General features: G+C 39.6%; 1 protein-coding gene across 1 annotated transcript in view; it reads left to right on the top strand.

Annotated features, from left to right (window-relative positions):
* Positions 1–20,833, top strand: part of FBXO9 (F-box protein 9) — a 45,795-nt gene that overhangs the window by 13,461 nt on the left and 11,501 nt on the right. Inside the window, exons 3-8 of the mRNA XM_005878085.2 lie at positions 2,901–2,983; positions 6,289–6,444; positions 11,951–12,008; positions 13,417–13,516; positions 15,699–15,829; positions 16,600–16,714. Coding sequence (XP_005878147.2) covers positions 2,901–2,983; positions 6,289–6,444; positions 11,951–12,008; positions 13,417–13,516; positions 15,699–15,829; positions 16,600–16,714 — 643 coding nt within the window. The remainder of the gene's footprint in view (positions 1–2,900; positions 2,984–6,288; positions 6,445–11,950; positions 12,009–13,416; positions 13,517–15,698; positions 15,830–16,599; positions 16,715–20,833) is intronic.

Genomic DNA, 20,833 nt, shown 5'->3' with positions numbered 1-20,833 from the left:
GAGGGGGTCGGGGGGACCTGGGGGGCGGGGGTGCGGTGTGCCGAGGGGGTGCGGTGTGCCGAGGGGCCAGGCCTGCGGGGAGGAACCCTGAGGGAGCAGGAAGGGACCGGGAGGGGTGGGAGCTGCACGGCCGCTACCCATGATAGGACCTCTGACCCGAGGAGTGGAGGGGTGCCAGCCCTGACCCCCCCACCCCCACCCCCCGGGCTTTCTTCCATCTGAACCCTCAGCCGGGGTCTATGTCAGGACAGTGGGTTTGCAGGACGGCAGAGAAAAATGCCTCCCCTCGGCTCGCTGAGGACCCTGAACCAGCCCCGCTCCTCTCGAGGGATTTTATCCGAAGCATTGAGCAAAGATTGAGCTGAGCCGTCGCCGCCTCTGGATCCGGAGGGCGCCCTGGCCAACGGAGGCACTTGTTGATCGCTCCCCCTCTGCAAAGCCGTGCCCACGGAGAGGCCTGGGCTTCGGGCGCCCCGTGACGCGGCAGTGCCCTGGATGGGATGCTGGCAGGCGGGCCAGGCGGCGTGGGCTTGGAAGGATTTTGTCTCGCCTCTCAGCAGCGAGGGCCTGAGAAGCGGCCGCGCGGTGCACGTGGAGAAGCTGAGCTAAGCTCCAGAAATGGACAACGCAAATTCCGTAGGACTATTTCAGGCCGGACTAGGACGCCTCTGCCCTCGGCTGCCTGGCTTTGGCTTGAAATCATTGTCCGTCCGAGAAACTGATCTCTAGGGTTGCAGGACTCAAGAGTGAAATGATGCCAAACGAATTAGCGTACAGTAGACACTCAAATATTTATTGTGAATAAATGAGTGGCCGAGTGAATTGATTTTATTAATCTGGATAGGGAAAGCAGTAACGGACTATGCTCCTAAACTTTCAGAATTGGTTCTCTGACCAGGATTAAGCACTTAACTTTTTACATTTCATTAATCGCACGTGTGAAACAGAGGAGTTAAATGATGAAGACACGGGCTACTCAAGTGAAAGGTGAAATTTAGGTCACACTCAATTAGGAAAAACTAAGTGAAAATCTCTGGGTGACAGCTGAGGACCTGCTTCTTTCAAGTGGTATTTGAATTGAAAAATGTCGTAAAACCCAAATTGATAGTTTCTCATTTTTGCCACACTGTCAAAATCAAGGTAATAATGGATTAAAACTCTATGATAACACAGGAGCTCAGGGAAGAAGAAAGGTGCCATCTGTATTATAGGTTTCCTGTTTCCTCATTCTTGAGAAATGCATTATCTAGCCACATGGCATTTTATTTGTTAATTCAACCGATTTTTTTTTTGAGCACCTGTTATCAGCCTGGCATAGTGCTAGACCCTGGTACAATACCAAACCTTCAATATAACCAAAACTGTAAGGTGATTTGTGGTAAACTTAATCATAGAATGTCACCACAAGGGGCAAGTCTTAAGTGTCGTGATACAAGCACAAGTGTAATGAAAGAGGCAATTAAAAGGATCAGCAAATGCCCTCCACTGGGATGATTCCTGAGCTGAATCTTGAAGGATGAGTAGCCAAGTGAGGAAGGAGGCATAGTCATTCCAGCCATCATTCAAGCAGCATATGCAGGAGCAGGGATCTGGAGAGAGCAGGGGAAGTGTTGAAGTCAGTTTAGTATGACCACTAGGCACGAGTTAGAGAAAGCTGTTCCCTGGGTACCCTAGGGCACCCCAATTCCCTTGTAATGAGCTGTACTTAGAGTTTACAATAATAAAGCAGACTCTTATTTGAGAAGAAATACATTTCTCAATGGGATCTATAAATTCAAAGTTCTTTCTTGTGTATTTTCCTATTAGTGATGTTCTTAGTACGGAAAGCTCCCAGCTTAAGACTCAGAAGAAGTGTATTGCTCAAATTTTCCAGTTTCTGGAAATTCATCTGAGTTTTGGCCTCTTATTTATTTCTTTGCTGATTTAGCTTTTACGGTGTGCCAAGCACTTTATCATATACTAACTGGTTCAAGTCTTAAAGGCACCTCTGCTTGAAGTCTGGTTCGCAGAGATAAGATAGGAAGCTAGGCTTATTTATGTTGCACTACAAAGTTGTTCAAGTACGTAACTAGTTACCGTACTCCAAGATATGTGCTAATACAAACATTTTTTCCCCCTGGAAGCAAATTACAACTAAAATTGGCAATTGTGAAACTTAACATCTTTGGAATGAGTAAAATTAAATCGGTTTTTATTACTTATTCTAACCTTCAAGGTCATTTCCCTGATTGCCACATTTCTCTATGGGACTGACCACAATAAGTGTTAAGCAAGTCCCATTTGCTAATAAGTCTATTACTTAACAGACTGAACCTAGGCAACATTGCATCTTCACTGGAAGGTAGGGTTCAGTTTAATTTAGCAAACATTTATTGAGAACAAAAGGATAAAATGAAAGCAATTGATCTGAGACTTCTGTTAAGCTCCAAACCATGCACAGTCCTGCTTTATTCCATCTTAATTAATGCGATATATAAAAATCTGGATTTATAAACTAGAAGGGGCTTCTTTACAAAAAAACATTTCACTATTACATGTCTTTGGTTTTAGGAGCTTTCCTAGTGCATTTAAAACATTAAGCAGAAAAAAGTCATATTCACACATTAATAAGATGCCAGAGTGTAAAAGAAGGAACATGTATATATGGATTATGTACATCATCTTTTAAGTGATCTGTGTAACAAAACTATTTGCTGAACTCTATACCACAACTGAATGTTATTTTCCAAAGCACAGTTGTTCTTTTTAACCGCCTACCAAAACATTTAAAACTAGAGCCTGTGAGGAAAGTATCTAGAGAAAAGCAACTTTATATTTCATTGGGCAAGTAGCTAAGATAAGTGTAGATTTCAAAGAGAAACTGATGTTGATTATTTGTTTCCCTCCTTCCCCTCTTCAGGCAGAAGCTGAGGAAGACTGTCATTCTGATATGATCAGAACAGATGATGATGAAAACGAAAGCCCTGCGGAAACAGATCTGCAGGCATGTTTCTTCAGTATATATTTAATTCTTATTCCATTGCTTTCCAAACATAAACAGCAATTGGTCATAATTGTGAAGATCTATAGGTTGCTTTGCATTGGATTTAACTGTATTTTCATACTGGTTTATAGAATGCTTAAATTATAACTATGTTATAGATTTCTTTTTTTTCTGTAAAAAGATGTATCAGTAATTGCTGCTGTGTAGTTCAGTATCTGGGTTTAAAGTATGCAAACCTGGGCTTAAGGCATGACTCAAAACCCATCACCTCAAAGAAGAAGATTGACAGATTTGACCACCTAACATTTTAAAAACCTAAATATAGCAAAAGACATCTTAAATCTGTCAAAAGAGAAATAATCAACTGTAAAAACTATTTACCACATATGGGCAGAGGATTGATAGCCTCAGTATATAGGGTATCTTATAAATCAGCAAGAGGAACACAAGGTAGAAATATACGAATGGACAACTAATGGAAAAAATAATATAAATGGCTATTAAACATTTGAAAAGATAACTAGCCTCATTAATAATTTAAAAAATACAAATTAAATCTACACTTAGTTTTTTTAAAATGATCAAATTGGTGGTGAATAATGCCCATTGCCATCCAGGCTATGAGAACACTGATGCCGTGAACATGAAAGTGTAATTGCTACAACTTTTTTGGAAGGCAGTAACAATATGGGTCAAAATGAGAAACATACGTTCCCTTTGAACCAGCAATTCTGCTTCCAGGAAATTAATCCTAAAGAATCATGGAGAAAGCGAGTAAATATACATGTACAGAAATGTTTATTGTAGCATTGTTTATGTGGAAAAATGGAATACAACCTAAGTGTCTATCACTTGTGTTAAGTAATGATGCATCCATACAGGGAAATACACAGCAGCCATTTAAAAGAATGGGGTAAATCTTTGTGCATTGAAATAGAAAAATATTCATTGTAATTTGTTAAGTGCATCTTACTGAATTCTTCAGCTTTATAATATTCATTTGGAATGCATCATCTAGTAGATATTAAGAGTGCTGCTAAAGATTCTTGAGGTTAGAGGTATACATGTTAGATGTAGGAAGGTGGGATCTGAAGGTCAATGGGGAAAAAAAGGAGACATATGTACTACTATTTGTAATACTTTAAACAATAAGAAAAAAAAAGAAATACATTTTCATGTCAAAAAAAAAAAGCAGTGTACAGAATGGAGAGAAAAAAAATTTTAGAAACATATATATAATTTTTAAAAAGCCAGGACTAATACACAATCCTACTGGTAATGACCTTCTCTGGGAGGAAGAGCATCTTGGGTTGGGTTCCCTAGAAAGCAAACTTGGAGATGGAAAGTACCACGTAGGAGGCATTTAAAGCAGTACTCTTGGGATCAACACTGTTTGGTCACCTCAAAGGGAGAGAGGGAAGCCAGAGTTGGGGGGAGTTGAGCTGCTGTGCAGTCTTAACGGATCACCTTCGTTATTCCTGTGGAAGTTCTGAGGATGGAAGAACCTTTGAGAGGCAGGCTTTTTCAGTCACTGATTGCTTTCATAGATGTATCATTGGGTAGGAATCACCTGGGAAGGGAGTGTGATCTTGCTGAGGCAATACCCCAAAAGGGCTAACAGCTGAGGGAATCCCAGCAGTTGGGGGATGTGGCAGCACAGCACAGTCCACCACACAGGGGACTTCACTTATCCTGTATTTGAAAAAGATTAATGATATGTATTAGAAAACATATTTTCTTATTAAAAAAGAGAAGGGCTGTTAACGGATAATGTTGAGTTTGCGTACAGAAATTTTAGCAGCACTCAACATCTGCTAGGTGGTATATTCCAAGGAAACAAATGTTTGAAAGCATCTAAGTTGAGTGCCTAAGTGATGGTGTATATTTTTTATTCTAATTAAAACTTGTTTTTCCCATGCCATTAGATATTTCCTGTGTAGACAATCTTATTTTAGGCAAATTTTCATTATATTTTTCAAGTTTTAAGCAGAAAATTATTTTAGAATAGGCGTTTATTGGTATTAACTTAGTAATTTAAAAGAGTGTTTTCTGATTTTAGAGAAAAAAATATATATACACACATACATACATACATACATACTAGAGGCCCAGTGCACGAATTCGTGTACCTTGAAAGGAACTGTGAGCTGCGAGGCTGCAGTGGGCACAGGGGCAGGTCTCAGCCCATCCTCCATGCCCCCGCCTGGCCCCTCCCACGTGGCCCCTGGTCCCTTGTTTGCCGGCAGCCCCGCTTCCACTGCTGCCGCTCCCACATGCTGACGGCACTGGCCTCGCTTGCACCTGCTAACAGCATGGAGCAATTGGGGCCAGCGCCAGCATCGGGTGCAAGTGGGCCGGTGCTGTGCTGCAAGGCTGCAGTGGGCACAGGGGCAGGTCTCAGTTCATCCTCCCCGCCCCCGCCTGGCCCCTCCCACTTGGCCCCTGGTTCCTTGTCTGCCGGCAGCCCCGCTTCTGCTGCTGCTGCCCCCACATGCTGATGGCGCTGGCCTCGCTAGCACCTGCTAACAGCACGGAGCAATTGGGGCCAGTGCCAGCACTGGGTGCAAGCGGGCCCGTGCTGTCAGTGGGTGGGAGCGGCAGCTGCTGCCCTGATTGCCCCTCAGGAGCAGGGGGAGGTGGAGAAGCCCTCAGGGAGATTGGGGCTGGCAGCTGCTGCTCACACCCGCTGACAGCTCCGGCGCTGGCTGCAGGTGCAAGTGGGGTTGGAGCTGTCAGTGGGTGCGAGCAGCTGCTCTGGTGCTGGCTGCGGATGTGAGCGCTGGGCAGCCTCAGGAGCAGGGGGAGGTGGAGAAGCCCTCAGGGAGATTGGGGTTGGCAGCTGCCGCTCACACCCGCTGACGGCTCTGGTGCTGGCTGCGGGTGCGAGCGCTGGGCAGGACCACGGCGCGCAAGAGCAAAGAATTTTCAGTAACCACCAGAGGCTCACCCGATGACAGCAACCAGCGCCCCACGTTGGTCTGGAGCCCCCCTCACCTGCTCCACCATCCTGCTGCGGCTGACGCCTGCCATTTTCCGTGTGTGCTCCCTGGTGGTCAGTGCACATCATAGCAACTGGTTGTTCCCCCATTTGGTCTATTTGCATATTAGGGTTTTATATATATAGATAGATATATATGACCTATTGACAAATTGTTCCCAAGTTGAGCTACTCTTTCTAGAGGAGTCCTAAAATACGATAGATAGATAGATAGATAGATAAGATAGATAGATATGACCTATTGACAAATTGTTCCCATGTTGAGCTACTCTTTCTAGAGGAGTCCTAAAATAATTTTTTCTTCTAGGCACAACTCCAGATGTTCAGAGCTCAGTGGATGTTTGAACTTGCCCCAGGCGTAGGCTCTAGCACTTTAGAAACTCGATCTTGCAGAACAGCAAGAGGCTCTTTTCTGAAAGCAGCAGACACCAAAGGAAAGCAAGAACTGGCAAAAGAAGAAAAGTTAAGTATTATGGACATCGTACTTGAAAAATACTTTGACAAGTATACCAGTTTATCCATCCCTCACTTCTCAGTACTTTGGGTGATATCACTACTCCTTATGGGCTTCTTTCCTGCAGGTACACTATCTTCATGGACCTGACTTTGATAATTTATTGATCTCTGAGATTCACTTGGTCTCTTAGAGGTTGATGCCTCTGAATTTATTACAGAAGGGCAAAAAAATTATTCAAATGTTAACACTTTTTCAAAGGTCTTAATGCAATATTTTGTTATATTTTGAATTGAACAAATTTATAATGATGTATTAATCACATCCTTATTCTGGAAAATTTTCAAAGTGCTCCCACTGAAAAAATTTTGGATGCTGTCTGATTATTTACTTCTTTATTATTACTTATTCTCATGAAGTGGGCACAGCACCCCATCTTACTTTTCATTATTCTCCTGTACCACAGAAGCTGTCATCTTTATACCATCAGATCCAAGTTTTTATTTACAAGTAATTTGCCATTAAATAATTGACATTACCATGATAACTAAAAACTTCCATGTTCATTTTGTTTTAATTTTTATGTTTTTATTAAATTGATTGGGGTGATATTGGTCAACATGTTATATAGGTTTCAGGAGTGGGTTTCTATGTTACAAGATCTATATATTGCACCATGTGCCCACCACCCAAAGTCAAATATTTTCCTGTCACCATATATTAGGACCCTTGTTTTAATTTTAAAATAATTACAGATTCACAGGTACAGGGAAGTTTTCTGGACTCTTTTCCCATTCTCCCTTGGTAGTGATGTCTTACATAGCTATAATACTAGGAAATATACATTGGTACAATGCATGGGGCTTATTCAGATTTCCTAGATTTAGAAGCACTTTGTGTGTGTATGTAAATAAATAGTTCTGTGCAATTTTATTAATGTGAAGCTTCATGTAACCACCACCACAATCAAGGTACACAATCATCTTGTCACCACAAGGCTCCCTCTTGCTATACCTTTACAGTTACACTCTCTCGTCTCTCCCTCCTCCCCAGCCATTCCTAACTACTGACAACAACTGATCTATTCTCCATTTCTATAATTTTAATATTTTAAAATTTGAATAAATTTTATTTTATTGTTGAGAGTATTACAGATGTCCCTCATTTTTCTCCTATGTCCCCCACCCATGTCTCACGCACCCCCCAGGCCTTCACCTGTCTATTGTCTGTGTCCATGGACTATGACTAATTTGTACTTCTAAATCCCTTATCCTTTTTCATCCATCCCTCTAACATTCCTCCGATCACAATGTTGTCTGTGTCTATGAGTCTGTTTCTGTTCTGCTTGTTCATTTATTTTGATTTTTTAGAATCAATTGTAAATAGATATGTATCACCATTTCATTGTTCATATTTTTTATCTTCTTCTTAAAGAAGACCCTTTACATGTCATGTAATACTGCTTTGGTGGTGATGTAATACTGGTTTCCTATAGCTTTTTATTGTCTGTGAAGCTCTTTATCTGACCTTCAATTCTCAATGATAGCTTTGCTGGGTAGAGTAATCTTGGTTATAGGTCCTTGCTTTTTCATCACTTTGAATATTTCTTGCTACTCCCTTCTGGCCTGCAAAGTTTCTATTGAGAAATCAGCTGACAGTCATATGGGTGCTTCCTTATAGGTAACTAACTGCTTTTCTTTTACCACTTTTAAGATTCTCTCTTTGTCGTTAATCTTTGGCATTTTAATAATGATGTGCCTTGGTGTGGGCCTCTTTGGGTTCATCTTGTTTGGGTCTCTCTGTGCTTCCTGGACTTATATGTTTATTTCTTTCACCAGGTAAGGGAAGTTTTTTGTCATCATTTTTTCAAGTAGGTTTTCAATTTCTTGCTCCCTTTCTTCTTCTTCCAGCACCCCCATGAAACAAATGTTGGTACACTTAAAGTTGTCCAAGGGGCTCCTTACACTATCTTCATATTTTTGGATTCTTTTTTCTTTCTGACCTTCTGATTGGTATTTTTTGCTTTCTTATATTCCAAATTCTTGATTTGATTCTCAGCGTCCTCTACTCTACTGTTGTGTTCATATCCTATCTCAGCCACTTACTGGTCATGTGATCTTGGGTAATTTACTCGCCCTCCCTCTGCCTCAGTGGCTTATCTGTTACATGGCATAACTTGTAATAGCTTTGTTTTTAATATTAAGTATGTTAATTCATTCAAGAAGGTTTAAATCAATGCCTGGCACAGAGAGCATTTAATAAATACCATTGGTGTTTCTTTGGCTCTATGAACTTTTTTTTTTTTAAATATATTTTATTGATTTTTTACAGAGAGGAAGGGAGAGGGATAGAGAGTTAGAAACATCGATGAGAGAGAAACATCGATCAGCTGCCTCCTGCACATCTCCTACTGGGGATGTGCCCGCAACCCAGGTACATGCCCTTGACCCGAATCGAACCTGGGACCTTTCAGTCCGCAGGCCGACGTCTTGAGCATCTTTATAACCATTGTTTTGAACTCTGTATCTGATAGTTTCCTTGCTTCTATTTTATTTGGTTATTTTTCTGGAGATTTTCTCTGTTCTTTCATTTGTGGCATGTTTCTTTGTCTCCACATTTTGGCTGCTTTCCTGTGTCTATTTCTATGTATTAGGTAGATTAGCTGTGTCTCCAGGACTTGGTAGAGTGAACTTGTATATGTAGTAGATGTCCTGTAGGGCCCAGTGGCTCAGCCTCCCCAGTCACCTGAGCTGGGCGCTCCAGGTATGCCCTTGTGTGAGCTGTGCACTGTCCTATTGTAGTTGAACATTGATTGATGTAGGCGTCACTGGGAGGGATTTGTCCCCAAGCCAATCAGTTGCAAGGATCGACTGCAACTACAGCAGAAGAGCTGCTATGCAGGAGCCAACCCTATGGAGCCCTGGACTTGCTTCAGTGGGGCTTTGTTGCTCACCGAGTCTGCCCCTTGAGTGTGTCACCTGTGGAGGTGGTAGAGTTGTAATCCAGAGTAGTCAAAACTGGCCTCCTGGGAGGTGCAAAGTCAGTCACTCCCTGTGCCCTGCCTGCGGCTACCCAGCATGTACTACAAAGCAATCTACAGATGGCTTCTACTTGTATTGGGCTTGGAGGTGTCCCAGAGAGGCCGAGCTGTGAACCAAGGTGGTCTGCCACTAGTGCCAAACCTGGGGCCACTTACTGAGAGGTACGGGGCATGCTGAGGCCAGCTGCTGCTTGTTTGAGAGACTTTAGGAAAGTCTGAAGCATGAAGCCAGTTGTATGGAAAAGGCACTGCAAATGGCTTGGTTGAGCCTGCAAGTAAGGAGGGGTGGGGTTTCAAGGAATCACCAGGGCAGGGCAAAAAGTGTGAGCCAAGTTGATGGAGATTCAGATATGGCACTGGCCTGTCGCTCTGTGGCAGAGAGATCTCAGCAAAGGAGCAATGAACTCTGCCAGCACTTCTGTCTGGGAGAAAGCTGCCTCTCCAGCTCTTGCCCTGATTCCACACAAGTTAGTTCCTTCTTGAATGTCCCAGGTTCCTTTCAAGCTGCTGCTCTAGTGCTGGAGCTCAGAGGGAGTGAGACCGTGCATGGGTTCTTTAAGAGGAGCTGCCTGAGGCAGCAGCCTCCATGTCACTCAGCCACAATCCCTTCTGGTTTTTACAGTCCGAAGTTACAGGGGCTTCTCTTCCCAGCACTGGCCTGGGCTAGCCTGGGCTGGGGGGCCTGATGTGGGGCTGGGACCCTTCGCTCCTCAGGGAAACCTCCACAGCCAAGACATTCCTCCTGATTTTAAACTACCATACATGGGAGTGGGACCAACCGGTTCACAATTCACCCCACGTCTCCACCCCTCCTACCAGTCTTGATGTACTGCTTCTTCAATCCCCTAGTTGTAGGACTTCGTTTCAGCTAGATTTCAGGTGGTTCTGAATGCTGATTGTTTTAGTTGTAATTTTGATGTGGTTGTGGAAGATGGCAAATACCATGTTTACACCATCATCTTGACTTGAAGCATATAATTTTAATATTAAAAAATACTATGTAAATGGAACCATACACTTTTGAGATTGGCATAATTCCTTTAAGATCCATTGAAGTTGTGTGTATAAAAAGTTTGTTCCTTTTATTGCTCAGTAGTATTGCATGTTATGGATACCCAATTTCTTTAACTATCCACCAGTTGAAGGACATTTGGGTTGTTTCCAGTGTTTGGCTATTATGTATAGAGCTGCTGTGACTATTCATGTGCAGGTTTTGCATGAATATAAGTTTTCATTTCTTTGGCCTAAGAGTGTAATTTCTAGGTAGGTGCATCTTTGGTTAAAAGAAACTGCCATAGTCCCACAGGTGTGGCTTTGGCTGAGCATCATCCTGTGAACCTAGAGGTCACTGGTTCGATTCCTGGTCAGGACTTGATCCCCAGTAGGGGGCATGCGGGAGGCAGCTGATTGATGTTTCTCTCCCATAGATGTTTCTCTCTCTCTCTCTCTCCCTTTCCCTTCCTCTCGCTCTAAAATCAATGTAAATATCTCTATCTCTATCTAATCTATATCTATATCTATAGCTATAGCTATAGCTATATCTATATATTAAAAGAAAAAAGAAACTGCCAAACTGTTTTACAGAGTGTTTGTACCATTTTATGTTCCCTCAGCCATGTACGAGTGATCCAGTGTCTCTGCATCCTAGTCAGCATTTGGTGTGTCATTATTTTTTAACTTTAGCCATTCTGATAGGTGTATAGTAATACTTCATTGTACTTATTTAAAATACATTTTTATTTATTTCAGAGAGGAAGGGAGAGGGAGAGACAGAAACATTAATGATGAGAGAGAATCATTGATTGGCTGCCTCTTGCATGCCCTCTACAGGGGATCGAGCCCACAAGCCAGACATCTGGCCAGACCAGAATCAAACCATGACCTCCTAGTTCATGAGTCCATGCTTAACCACTGAGCAACACTGGCTGGGTCACATCATTGTAATTTTAATTTATCTTTTCCTAATGTCTAATGGCGCTGTTTTCATGTGCTATTTCCAGCTTTTATATCTTCTCTGTGAAATTTTGGTTTATCTTTTCTAATTAGATTGCTTATTAGTGTTGAGTTTTGAGAGTTCATTTTGTTTTCTAAATGCTTTCTCTCAGTTTATAGTTTGTCTTTCCATCTTCTTTAACAGAATATTTTGCAGAACACGTTTTTAACTTAGATGAGGTCCAATTTATCAACTTTTATGGCTTGTGTTTTTGGTGTGAAGTATAAGAATTTTGCTTACTGCTAGGTCTCCAAGATTTTCTTTATCATTTTTTTCCTAAAAGTTTAAAACATTTTAATTTAAGTCCATGATCATGTTCAAGTTAATGTTTATGTGAGATGTGAGGTTTAGGTCGAGGTTTGTTATTTTGCCTATGGATGTCCAGTTGTTCTAGCACCATTTGTTGAGAGGACTATTCTCTGCTATTCATACTCATTTTTAATACTGATTTTCAAAATATTTTCCAACGTTTATTTTTATAGGCTCGAGAACTCTTCCTAAAAGCAGTAGAAGAAGAACAAAATGGAGCTCTCTATGAAGGTAAAAACTCAGGGTCATACTGTCATGACATTTCTGAATAATGACTCTTTGTTACTGAGAAATTTTATTTCTAGAATATATTTTATAGAATAAATTTTATAGAATATATTTGGTATAGAACATCAATCTCCCTATATTTGAAATTGGTTCTTAAACTATCAGAAATAAAAATTGTATTTCTATATAACCTTACTCTTTTCAAAAAAAATATTGCTGGGAAACATAATATTGATAGGATGAGTAAAATGATTTATTTTAATATTTAGGTTTTAATATCCTTCATTATTAAAGTCTTAAAAATATTACTACTTATTTAAGAATAGATTATGCTTCTTTTATAAGTGAAATTACTTCAGGGGAGGGGAATATTAAGGATCCATTGAGGAACATATTTTCTAAGTTCTAATTTATGTTATCTGTGAAGGAATACCCTTTAACTTTGTTTCTATTAGTAGGCTAATAGAAATACATAAGTAAACACAGTAATGGGGCTATTTGCTATATTATGTTTGTATTTGGGCTTTCATTTTGTCATAGTAAAGCTAATAATTGGGGCATAGGAAATATTATTTTGCTCGGAACCCTTGAATATGCCCCTAAAATAACATTTTCAGAATTATTGCATTATTTGCAAATTTCTTCTAGTGATATTTGTCACTTTGAGATATTAAAAGGATCCAATTAATATCTCTCCATAGTCATAATTAATTTGAAAAATTCCCACCTCCACGTAGTGTACAGTGATTCACCCAGAGTAAAAAAACAACATGGCAGAGTGTATTGAATTAAGTAGACTTCATCTAGTTGGCCTCTACAGCCCCACGTTCTATTGGTATATTACCGTGTAAGATATTATCAAATATTATAGCTCTAAACCCCAGCCCAGGAGATTTATTTAAAACAAAAACAAAAACAGGTTTTAAAGGTTATTTAGCTAAATGAGAGGCAGCTGGACTAAAGTTGGATTTGAAAAATAAATTCCAAAAAACTCTTCTCTTTATTCCACCCACTAGGGAGCATTTGATTTTCCTTAACTCTGTTTTAGAAAGAAAAATTTGCTTAACAGTTTTTTTGTTGGGGCTGTAGCAATTGCATTTTCAAAGTTTGAAGAAAGACATCTACATAAGATCACTTCTGGCAATACATAAGAGGCCGGGGGGGAAAAAGATGGGAAGGGCTAAAAGACCAGTAAAATGCAACACCTTAAGTTTCTGTAACATGTTAGCTTTAGGAAAAAGAAAGATTATTTCTGAGTAGTAAGGTTTGGACTGAACTACTGTGGCATGTAGATAAAGGGAATTTGGCAGTTTGTAAAGAAAGTTACCAAACTAAACCACAGTTAAGGGTAATCAAAGGAAATGACAAAAATGTGTGGTCATAGCTAATTTAGCTTTATTTCTTCTTTTAGCCATCAAGTTTTATCGTAGGGCTATGCAACTTGTACCTGATATAGAGTTCAAGATTACTTATACCCGGTCTCCAGATGGTGATGGCGTTGGCAACAGCTAGTGCGTATATAATTTGATAGACAGTAATACATAGAGTTTGTTAAAATTAAGCGTCTTTGGCCTGTTGACTCTTAACATGATCAGAAGATGGTACTTTTCTTTTAAGTCGTATAGTGTGTAGTATAAAGACTTGTTGATAAAGTTATAGAAATTTTTAATTAGGGGAATTTAATATTACAATATGGAAAGGCACATTTTAAATAGACACAACAGAAATAAGGTGATGAAAGAATTGTTTTATAAAAGCAGTGATTGTTGAAAGGAGTAAATTACAGGGCATATTTCAACTTTTTGAAACCTATTTAAAGTCAAAACTATTAAAGTGTAATTAGGTCAGAATTGAAAAGTGTTAATAATGGTTGAAATAGGGTTTCATTACACTAGTCTTTCTCCTTTTGTATATGTTTGAAACTATACATTTCACTTACAAGGGGGTTTTTCATTTTATTAGGAAAATGCTGAATTGTAACAAGACTTAGTTTATTATTCCTTAAGGTATGTAGGTGGAATATCATTAACTGTAACGTGGGTTTAAAAGCACAGGTGCAGGATATAAGCACTCCCCAAATAAGCCATATTTCATTGGATAGACCCAGCTCTTGAGTCAGTCATGATGGTTTTATATGATAAAGATCAAGAGAATGTATTTTGAAGTCAGTACTTTTGAAGCTATTTGCAAAACAATTATAAAATTATTTTGGCTCAACCCCTTTATCCCCAGAAGCCCAATTTGCTGATAATAGAAGGGAAGGGAGTCTGAACCCATGAGAGAATGTCAGGTTTAAAATGAACAACGCCGTCTGGCTGATGTGGTTCAGTGGTTGAGCACTGACCTTTGAACCAGGAGGTTGCTGTTACGGCACATGTCCAAGTTGTGGGTTTGATCCCCAGTAGGGGGCGTGCAGGAGGCAGCCAATCAATGATTCATCATTGATGTTTCTATCTCTCCCTCCCTTCCTCTCTGAAATCAATAAAAATATATTTTTTAAAAAAGATGAACACCTAGAAAAATAGAGTTTGGGTAATAAGACATTATATTATCTGTTATATTATTTCTGCCATGAAATAATTAAGATGTTTCCTTTATCAATAACTTATGTTTATTACCAGTGTTTGTTAACTGCTTATAGTACTAGCACTTAAGCTTTGGATAAGCCACATTAAAAATATCCCAATGAAGTCATTATTAATGGCCTATTTGAACTTTTGGGCCAATAATATTGTTTGGCAGATTAGATCTAATAGTGTAAGGTAGTTCCTACTTAAAAGGAATCATTTGGGCTTTTGCTAAGCCCCTTTAAAATTTGGGTAGAATCATTTGCACCCAGTTCTTAGCCAGTTTTAGAAATAGACTCCAAGTGTTGTTAAGGAAATTTGTATTAAAGAAGCATTTTTTTTCTGTACAGTTCCTTTATACAAACCTTGATGCTATGTAAGTTCTTTAAAGATACATTTGTGTGTTTTTTATCATATATAATAAGCCCTAAAAGTCTTTGCTTTTTTTTTTTTGCCTTTTGCAAAATGTTGATAAAGTAGCTCTTGAATCCATTTAGACTCAACCACACTCACCCTTTGTTGTATTATAATAAGGTTTCCTAACTTCATCCTCATCTAAGCCATTTGGTACATCTGATCATTTTTAAGGTTACTTTCAGCAAAAATGGAACTCTACATGTTTGTTTATATTGGTAGATGATTTGTGGACCCTGCTAAGATTTTTTAAGTTACACATTTTCCTCTAAATGTAGGGTGATAAGGCACATCTGTTAGAAAACCCTTGGTAAGTACTACCTCTAATGACATCTGTTTATTTGACTTTTATCCAATTAGATGGATAACAGTCACTTTTAAAAGAATATGTTTACATAAGATTTTAAAAATCATGTGAAATTATCTTTTTCATTAACACATGAAATCTCTACAATGAAACTAATAAATTAAATCTCAACATTTGTATTCCAAAATTCTAAATCTTTCTGGGTGGGAATTAAATTTGCTGAAGCTTTGTTATGGTACTCTTCAAGTCAGGGCACACTTTTATCACATCAAAGAAAAAAGCAGTAAGAAGTTGGCTTTTAGATGACTTTTTATCAAGAAGATTTGAAAATACTATGAAAAATCAGTTACTAAGCTATGTTTGTAGATGGAGGCCCTTAGTGTACTCACCTCCCTCCTTTTGCAGCATTGAAGATAACGATGATGATAGCAAGATGGCAGATCTGTTGTCCTACTTCCAGCAGCAGCTCACGTTTCAGGAGTCTGTGCTCAAACTGTGTCAGCCCGAACTGGAGAGCAGTCAGACTCACATATCAGGTGAGAATTTACGCTTGTTATCAGTCCATGAGAAATACTTTAACCTTAGATTTTAGATTTCCAAACTTCCGAGGTCAGATAGCTTGGTCTAGTTCAAAATAAGATTGGAGATCTAGTTATAATTACGGTTTGTGTATACTAATAAGCTTTTCAAAGTCCGAAGTAGATCAGAGTTTGTAGTGCCATTGTTCAAGGATGCCATACTTCCTTCACTGAAGATCTAAGAGCGTGAGTGTCTTGAGTTGTTGGGGGCTGTCCTAAGAAAATTGGAGGAGTACTGGTATCATCAGATGTTTCAGCCAAGTTGGACAGTAGTCCTGAGATAAGCTGAATGTTTAAAAATGAATGGTTTTTTTTCTTTTCATATGTTAAGTGTTTCATTTGTCATGGGGACAGTTAGAAATTTTCAAAAATAACTTTTACTGTTAAATGCAATCACACACACATATATATATAGTAGATTATTTTTCTAGCACACTTATTTTAATATATCTTGGTGGCAAAAGATCGTCCAAGGGATAGGGGTGCTTTATAAAAGTAGCTTCAGATCTATTCTATTCCGAAAAAAACACACACACACCCAAAGATATTTGTGTCTTCATGTTAGTAACCATTATTACTTTGGGGTAGTTAAATACACTCATGCTTTATGTCTGAGCAATACTGAAGGTGTGATTCATAAATTTGTAGGAATACATAAAGGTATCTGCCCTGAGAACGAGACAGTAGGCTGTCAGGAGAGTCACTGAAAGGGTGCTTTTCTTTTACAGTGCTGCCAATGGAGGTCCTGATGTACATCTTCCGATGGGTGGTGTCTAGTGATTTGGATCTCAGATCCTTAGAGCAGTTATCACAGGTGTGCAGAGGATTCTATATCTGTGCCAGGTACTTACTTTTTTTAAACAGCTCAGGCAGTGGTAAAAGAAGGGATTATGGTCACTTGCCAATTTTAATAAAAGAACTTGATTGATGTTCTGGATAAAAGCTGTTCTACAACAATTTTGCTGAGCTATACATATGTGATTTTCTCAAACTAATTAGCATTTAAAGGCTGGAATGCACTGGGTTTCCATGGTGTAGAATAATATGTGGAACAGATACACTCACACGTAGAGTAGTTTGCATGCTAGCTTAGTTGATATAGCAAAGAAATCATGCCAAAAAAAAAAAAATACTCAAGCCATTTTCACAGTAACTCTAAACCCATTAAGTGGTAATGATTTAAATTTTGATTGCCCTAGAATTTTCTTTTAGCCCATTAAAAATTACCCTATACTTTTGAAATCATGCTGTGTGAAGAGTAATCATAGTATAACATCATTTGGGACTGGTAGTCTTTCATGGGCATCTTATGTAAAAACACATACTTAGTCCTTAGCATTTAGAACTATTTTGTAACTTTAGTTCTTAAATTTTAGATGCACTATTTTTAAATAACCCAATTTCATTTGGAGTCTTGTATTTTGGGTAAAATATTTGAATTGCTTGCAGTCTTTGGTTTTTGGTGATTCTGTGTACTATTCTATTTAAGAAGTACCTATTAAATAACTAGAGGATTACCACCAACCTTTTGAAATTTGGGTCTCTAGCACTGTTCCTACATAAACTTTTCTTTTGATTATACATGAGAAAACATAGAGAGGGAGTTTATTAAGAAAACAAATTTTCAGGGATTAAACCTCATATGTTATAAAATAAAAGCAATCATTTTTTAAAAATATGCATTGCAACATAAATTGGGAGGGGGTCTCTTTTTTTTTACTCTGGTTCCAATATAATTAGTTTTACACCTTTAAAACTGAATATTTTAAGTTATAAATGAAGTTAAATATTTTTTGAGTTGTGTAAGAATCATGTGACTATTCAATACATCTTTTGAGTCCTTTTTTTTTTAAAAATATATTTTATTGATTTTTTACAGAGAGGAAGGGAGAGAGATAGAGAGTTAGAAACATCGATGAGAGAGAAACATCGATCAGCCGCCTCCTGCACATCTCCTACTGGGGATGTGCCCGCAACCCAGGTACATGCCCTTGACCGGAATCGAACCTGGGACCCCTCAGTCCGCAGGCCGACGCTCTATCCACTGAGCCAAACCGGTTTTGGCACATCTTTTGAGTCCTTTTTTTTTTAAAAAAAAATATTTTATTGATTTTTTACAGAGAGGAAGGGAGAGGGATAGAGAGTTAGAAACATCGATCAGCTGCCTCCTGCACACTCCCTACTGGGGATGTGCCCGCAACCAAGGTACATGCCCTTGACCGGAATCGAACCTGGCACCCTTGAGTCCACAGGCTGACACTCCATCCACTGAGCCAAACCGGTTAGGGCTCAATACATCTTTTAACATCACTTTTTGCACTAATCCCATAACAAAAACTCATTGGCACTACTTGTAAAATATATCTCCAGTCTGACCATTTTACTATTTCTCCAAAGTACATTCTGGTTCAGCCACCATTACTTTTTTCTTTTGACCTTCATAGTAGCTTTTTATTTTTTTATTTTTTTTAATTTTTTATTACTGCTTTTTTTTTTAAAAATATATTTTATTGATTTTTTACAGAGAGGAAGGGAGAGAGATAGAGAGTTAGAAACATCGATGAGAGAGAAACATCCATCAGCTGCCTCCTGCACATCTCCTACCGGGGATGTGCCCGCAACCCAGGTACATGCCCTTGACCGGAATCGAACCTGGGACCTTTCAGTCCGCAGACCGATGCTCTATCCACTGAGCCAAACCGGTTTCGGCCATAGTAGCTTTTTAAATGTTAGATTGGCTATATTTATTAAATATTTGGCTTTACCTGGTAGATTTTTTCCTCATACTTTTTATTTCTGCTTATGGCCTTTTCTGCTTAAAGAAGACCCTTCAATATTTACTGTAAAACTGGTTTAATAATGATGAACTCCTTTAGTTTTTGTTTGTCTGGGAAACCTTTACCTCTCCTTTAAATCTGAATGATAGCTTTGCTGGGTAACTTTATCTAGACTATCAGTTCCTTTCTTGTAGCATTTTAAAGATGTCCTTCCACTCCCTTCCAACCTGTAAAGTTGCTGCTGAGAAATCAGCTGATAGCCATATGGGGTTTCCTTTGTATGTAACTCATTTTTCTCCTGCTTCCTTTACGATTGTCTCATTATCTTTAACTTTTACCATTTAGTAACAATATGACTTGATGTGGGTCTATTTGGGTCATCTTGTTTGGAACCCTATGTGCTTCCTTGACCTGGATGTCTGTTTTCTTTCCCAGGTTAGGAGAGTTTTCAGCCATTATTTCTATAAATAAGATTTCTGATCCTTCCCTCTTTTTTTTCCTCCTAGGATCCTTATAATAAGAGTGTTTGAGCACTTGAAATTATCCCAGAGGTCCCTTACTATCCTTGTGTTTTATAATTTTTTTATTTTTGCTGTTCTGATTTATAGATTTCCACTATTCTGTCTTCCAGGTCATTGATCTTTTCTTCTGTATCATGTAATCTGCTGTTGGTTCCTTCATGGTTTTTTTATGCCAGTTGTATTCTTCAGGTCTGCCTGTTTATTATACCTTCTCTTTGTAAAAGTTTCTCCTGAGCCCTGGTTTGGCTCAGTGGATAGAGCGTCAGCCTGCGGACTGAAGGGTCCCTGGTTCGATTCTGGTCAAGGGCATGTACCTTCATTGCGGGCACATACCCAGTAGGGCCTGTGCAGGAGGTAGCTGATCGATGTTTCTCTCTCATTGATGTTTCTAACTCTCTTTCCTTCTCCCTTCCTCTCTGTAAAAAATCAATAAAATATATTTAAAAAAAAAAAAAGTTCCCCCTGAGTTCCTTTATTCCACACTCAAGTTTGGTGAGCATCCTTATGACTATTTTAAAAAAATTCTTTATAAGGCAAATTACTTGTCTTCATTTCCTTAGAGCTTTTTTTCCTGGAGAATTTTCTTTTTCCTTTATTTGAGAGAGATTCCGTTTGTCATTTTGACTTTCCATGTTTGCTTATATGAATTAGACACAATAGCTATTTCTTCCAGTCTCGGAAAAGTGGCTTTATGTAGAAATGACCTCTGTATAGGATGTGTATGCCGGGTGGTTTTGGCAGGCTAGTAGGGTGCTGAGTAGGTGCTAAGGTTTTCAGGGCCCTGGTCTGTCAAGTTGGAGATGCTCTGGGTTGGGAGGTCAAATGCAGGTAGTAATGCCCTGTTGATCCTGCTTGTTCCCTCATTCAGGGGCAAAATGGGCTTGGGTGAGGTGTCTGGGAACGTGCTGCAGTGACCTTGCAGATATGCCAGAGCACCTGGAGAGAGCCCCCCGCCCCCCCTATGGAAGGGGGACATAAACAATGTCGCTTACTGGCACCTCCGACCCAGGGAGTTCCTGTGGCTCCCCAGCCTTCTCTGTACAGTCTCTCATGTTGTTTGGTGTAGAATGATATCGGTGAGGCTTTATTGCCAGGTAGTTTTAAGAAGCTGGTTGGAGTGGGTCAGGTGCATGCAGCACTGGCAGTGTTGGCTTGAGAGGTTGGAGGGCTCCCTGCAGAGAGGCCAGAAGGTGCAAGTGATGCTGATATCCCTGTTAGCTTCTTTTATTTGGAGGCAAAAGGCCCTGGGCAATGTAGCTGGGAACTCACTGTGGTGATCTTGCAGGTAAGCCCAAGCACCCAAGTAAAGCCCCTGCTCACCCTGTTGAAGTGGAGGGGGATGTAAACAATGGCACTCACCAGCTCCTCCAGCTCAGAGGCGTTCCCTCAGCTCCCAGAGGGCTCCTGTGGTTTCCCAGTCTTCTCTGTTCATTCAGCCCTCAGTTGTCATGCAGGAGTAATTGCTCACTATATAGGTGTTTATTTGAGTTTGCTCATCACAGGGGGTGGGTTCAGCATCCTCTAAAGCCACCACCATTTTGGACCTCTCCCAGAGTCATCTTTTAAAAGCATAAGTCATGCTCAAAACCCTGCAATGACCTCTATCATTTTTTTTTCTTTATTGATTAAGGTATTACATATGTGTCCTTATCCCCCCATTGCCC

Source organism: Myotis brandtii, unplaced genomic scaffold, assembly GCF_000412655.1.
Source record: "Myotis brandtii unplaced genomic scaffold, ASM41265v1 scaffold544, whole genome shotgun sequence".
In the NCBI taxonomy this organism is placed as follows: Eukaryota; Metazoa; Chordata; class Mammalia; order Chiroptera; family Vespertilionidae; genus Myotis; species Myotis brandtii.
The sequence above is the reverse complement of the archived record's forward strand: the minus strand, read 5'-3'. Positions and strand labels throughout refer to the sequence as shown.